This window comes from Notothenia coriiceps, unplaced genomic scaffold, assembly GCF_000735185.1.
Source record: "Notothenia coriiceps isolate Sejong01 unplaced genomic scaffold, NC01 NC01_scaffold00036211, whole genome shotgun sequence".
In the NCBI taxonomy this organism is placed as follows: Eukaryota; Metazoa; Chordata; class Actinopteri; order Perciformes; family Nototheniidae; genus Notothenia; species Notothenia coriiceps.
In genome coordinates this window covers 48,534-53,185 of record NW_011368912.1, presented here as the reverse complement: position 1 = coordinate 53,185, position 4,652 = coordinate 48,534, and the positions used below count along the sequence as shown (strand labels likewise).

The following is a 4,652-nucleotide window of genomic DNA, read 5'->3' as shown; positions in this document are numbered from 1 at the left end:
GCTTTGAGGATCTTACCAGAATTAGATGTATATTGTGCAATTTTTTCCAAACTCTCATTGGTTTCTCATTACAGCATCTCTGTATAGTAATGTGTATTACTCTCTGCTCCTAAACTGGCTTGTTGCGAGGGCTCGCTGCCCCCTCCGTTGGTGAGCTCAGTGGGCCGTCTGCGAGACAGCGAAACCCAGCCCGAAACACACACACACACACACACCCGCAGCCTGGCTGGGAGTTTGCGTGTGTGCCCGGGCTGAGTTCTGCGGTGTCTCGCCGAGTGAGCCAGCTCACAGTGTCCCGCTCCTCGCAGCAGCGAGCCTCGCAACATCCCGCCGAGTGTGTGTGTGTGTGTGTGAGGAAGTCCACGGATTGGTCCAAACGTAACGGCTCCGCAGATTGGTCCATTTGGACCAATCTTACGTTACGTCACTATACCCGAAATACGTCACTATACCCAAGAAGTAAACAATGGAAAAAGAGAAATCTCCAACGAGGCGTTCTGGGGCAGCATAGACAGGTCTTCTCTGTGTTACGCAGCGTCTACACGGAGGCGTGCGTTGAAGCTTGCCGGTGAGCTTGTCTGAAACTCGACCAACAACCAATCACATGAATCTCCCGCCCCGGACACACAAGCAGCGGTTTGATTGGCTAGAGCTTGTACTGGCATATGATTTGATTGGCTGACGCTTCCGCTGAAGCTTCAAAAGTTGAACATTGCTCAACTTTTGAAGCGAGCAAAGCGAAGCAACGCTCCCACAATGCAGTTCGGCAAAGCGTGACGTCACCCCATTCAAAGTGAATGGGCAGAAGCGTTGAAGCTTCAGCGCACGCCGCCGTGTGGACGGGCCGTTAGAGTTGTACTCGCTACAGGGTGTACTTTTAGGGTTTGTGACTCTGCAGACCGTTTACATGCATACAAAGCTACATAACACACAAGGGGACGGGGGAATAACCAGAAAAGCATGACATGGGACCTTTAAGGAAACACTACGAGAAAAAATATGTTTTCTTTATGCACTTGTCACATTTTGGGAGTTTTCTTTCAAATATGTGGCAAGAAAAGATCCAAAAGACAGAATCAGGTGATTATTATAACCATTTGATCCATTTTCATCTGTAAGTTTCTCCTAAATTCACCAGAAAGTAGCATAAGATAATTCCTAATTTGAATATTTAAACATAACATCTAAGAAAACTTGTAATACAAAAAAAATGGTCTTATTGACTGTGATCAAAATGAGGAAGTTTCATGATGATATCTATTAGTTATTATTGTTATCCTATTCACCTGTAGGGTCTTTTTAAATGTATGAATTTTACAATACGTATCTTTAAAGGCTTTTTTCTCACACTCATACCCATAATTCTTTCTGCAAACAAGCTAAATATGTCAGCTAAATAAAACGGATTTCCCTCACATGTAACACAAAAATAGATCTAAGTAATAACCATTTGAGGTTTCACCGTGACATATCTTTACCCTTTTCACCTCTATCTGTCTCTGCAGGATGAGTACTCTGCAGATCTGTATCACTTTGCAACCAAAGAAGACGACTACGCTAACTACTTCATCCGCGTGAGTTGCAGATTTGACTTATTATTTTTCTCTTTAAGCGATCAAACTAAATACAACTTCTCTGGTTTTAGCTTCTGGAGCTGCAGGCCGAGTATCACAAACACTCCCACGAGTTCCTGGACAAAAACATCAGCGAGCTCAAAGAGAACCACAGTCAAAAAGGTAGATTGTATCACTTTATTTTCTGCGCTGTCACTGCAGTATTTCTACGTGTGTTCTTATTTCCTCTGTGTGTTCATCTCATTGTTCAGGGTCACAGCTGAGCCTCTCCAATCAGAAGGTGTACGGCGAGCCTCTTCTCTCTCATCTGTCTGAGAGCAACAGAGAAATCGCTGTTCCAATCGAGGAGTGTATCCACATGTTGCTGAGAACAGGCATGACTGAGGAGGTAGGACTTCTGATAGCACGGGACTTTAGTTTAAAGGGTCCTATAATACTCATGTTGAGGGTCATATCAGTATTTATTACATGGCTTAGTTGAATGCTCGATGCTGATTGGTCAATTCAGAACACGTGACACGTTGTTAATCCAGTAGTACAGACCGCTGTCAAGGATTTATTGACCGTTGTTAAGGACGCTCACATCAGCAGAAAGAAGTCCGGTCGATTTATCTGTATACAGTTTGGCTTTTCAAACTGTTTGCTTGTCTTTGGTTTTCCGTTGTCTACCGTCTGAGAGCAACATGGAGGATTTTAATATTAATATATTTGGAGAGCACAGTCATTTGGATGAATGGTTAGTGGCTGATGAGTCCCCAACGAAGAAAAGAAAAGACAAGAGGGACAAGAAAACAGCGGAGAAGTAACGGGGCAGGAACCCTCAACACGGAGCTGCGGCTCTTTCTACGCAGCGGTCCAGACATAGACATCAAACGGCGACACATATTCAGTGTGCAGTTCCTTTGGCATTAGGGCAGGGATATCTAGATACTTTCCAAGGTTTGACATAATGAATTGTGCTACTTTTAAAGCAAGCAACAATGTTTTCAAATCTGTAATCAAAAAGCTCCGCAAAAACACTATCGAAGCAGTTCCTGCCGTTGCTACGTAGTTCAAACGGTAACAACGGACTATTTTTCTTTGCGGATGCATGTCATTTTAAATCAATAATACTATTTTTTAAATCAATAAAAATATGTTTCAAATTTATAAAAGCATTTCAATTAATATTGGGAGTCATGTCGTTACTTTGTTGAGAATGTGGCCGTGTAATAAGCGGGATAATGTGCTGCAGCTCCTCTTTTCACCCTCTGTCTGAAACCAGAGCCCAGTCTGCTCTGATTGGTTAGCTGGCCGGCTCTGTAGTGATTGGTCAACCGCTTAGAGATGTCCCGCCCCTTAGCCTATCACGTACAATGTGTTGGAGCACTAGCCAATAGAAGCACAAGTGTTGTCTTCACTGTGTTACATGTCTGATATGGTGATAATATGTAATAATGTATGTAATAATTATTATTATATATTCATTATAGTGGATGTCCCCGAGCAGTAAAAAAAGGATTTCCAATTGAGGCGTTTCGGGGTAGTGTTTTTGCTCTGCACGGTTGCTCCTGCTCCAAGCTTTAAACATTTAATCCTCTCGGTCTTTCTCTCGTCCCTCAGGGTCTGTTTCGGTCTCGCGGCGGCGTGCCTCGGTGAGTGAAGAGGCTGAAGATGTGTTTGGACCAGCGAAGCGGTGACCTACAGCGAGTTCAGCATCGGACCCTCACGCTGTGGGCCGGTAGGTTCTAGCCCCGCTCGCTCTGTTCCCTCATTTCAACTCTTCCTCGTTGTGTTCAGTCAACGTGATTATCATTTGCTTTCTGCACAGTTCCTCTTCTGTTCACTCAATACTGGACGCGGTGCCGCTTCCAGTGAATGTAACGAGAATATTTCCTGTAGCTGGAATACTTTAGATCAGGTTTCATCGTGTGTGCGGGTCGCCACTTATTACCACGAATATTAAAGAGAAAACAGGCAACCAAATGACAAATATTAGTATTACCTGCCAAGCACAGTGAACCCGGAGTACCAAAGCGTTTTATTTAAGAATAGAATTATAGCAGGAACCCAGTGATTAACATCACATTGGGGGCCTGAGATGTTGGGCAGATTGCCACGATTAGCATACAAACTGGAAATTATTTTATCCCTAACATTTCAGAATCCCCAAACAACCCCCAGAACCGAACTCCAAATTGTCGTAAGTTCGAACCAACCAAGCCATTTTTAACTAATCTGTGCGTACACAGAACCGCTATAATGACTAATTATTTCAACTCATGTGGCTAAATGTAGCCAAATTGCCCCAACACATCACAGCGCTGCGGCTTACGGGATACGAGGGGGGTTTTAAAGTTCAGCATCCGGGAGATTTCATAGGTGCTGAGGACCCGTACGCCTTGTAGAGCTTCTATTCTAAAACTTTTGGTTAATCAACATTTCCGGGTCACAACAGGACCTCTATGAGCCTGGGACCATAACCTATATTGACTATCGTTGGTATTCATTATTGGACACAACATGGACAGTAATTATCGCAACGTGCTCGTTGTTTAGAAATGCAATTATTTATGCTGTTACTGTGACAGGGTTGTATATTTTGTTTTTTACCTGGCGAGCAACTTCCCGAGCCTCTACATGATCCTGCTGAACATCTTAGCGAACGACTGGTTTAAAGCCAGCAGCGCGGCTGTGATATTCATTCTACGCTTTTGTAAATATATTGTTCAGCTGTCGCGCTAAGTCAGTTTCTCTGGAGGATTTATGTTTTGCTCTTCACAAGGGAAAAAAAGCGTTGCCAGAGAAGCTAGAGCCAGGTTCAGAGTTATACTTAAAAACTGCCGCCTGAAAACTACAACGAATCTCAGGTGCGTACTTGACTGTGTACGTTACATCTTCGCGTGCATTCCACACATTTAGAGACACAACTACTGTCTAGGCAACATGTCAGGACAATGTTCAGCATTCAAGAAGACAAGAGCTATAATCTTTTAGTTTAAAGGTTTCCCAGGTCATGCTTTCGGTTAGTTACCGTCCCCTGTGTGTGTTAATGTAGCTCTTTTATGCATGTAAACGGTGCTGTGAGTCACAAACCTC

At 43.6% G+C, this 4,652-nt stretch overlaps 1 protein-coding gene across 1 annotated transcript in view; it reads left to right on the top strand.

Annotated features, from left to right (window-relative positions):
- Nucleotides 1–3,219, top strand: part of sh3bp1 (SH3-domain binding protein 1) — a 4,259-nt gene extending 1,040 nt beyond the window's left edge. The window contains exons 4-7 of the mRNA XM_010791998.1: nucleotides 1,506–1,574; nucleotides 1,646–1,736; nucleotides 1,826–1,962; nucleotides 3,177–3,219. Coding sequence (XP_010790300.1) covers nucleotides 1,506–1,574; nucleotides 1,646–1,736; nucleotides 1,826–1,962; nucleotides 3,177–3,212 — 333 coding nt within the window. The 3' untranslated portion in view covers nucleotides 3,213–3,219. The remainder of the gene's footprint in view (nucleotides 1–1,505; nucleotides 1,575–1,645; nucleotides 1,737–1,825; nucleotides 1,963–3,176) is intronic.
- The last annotated feature ends 1,433 nt before the right edge of the window (nucleotides 3,220–4,652 follow it).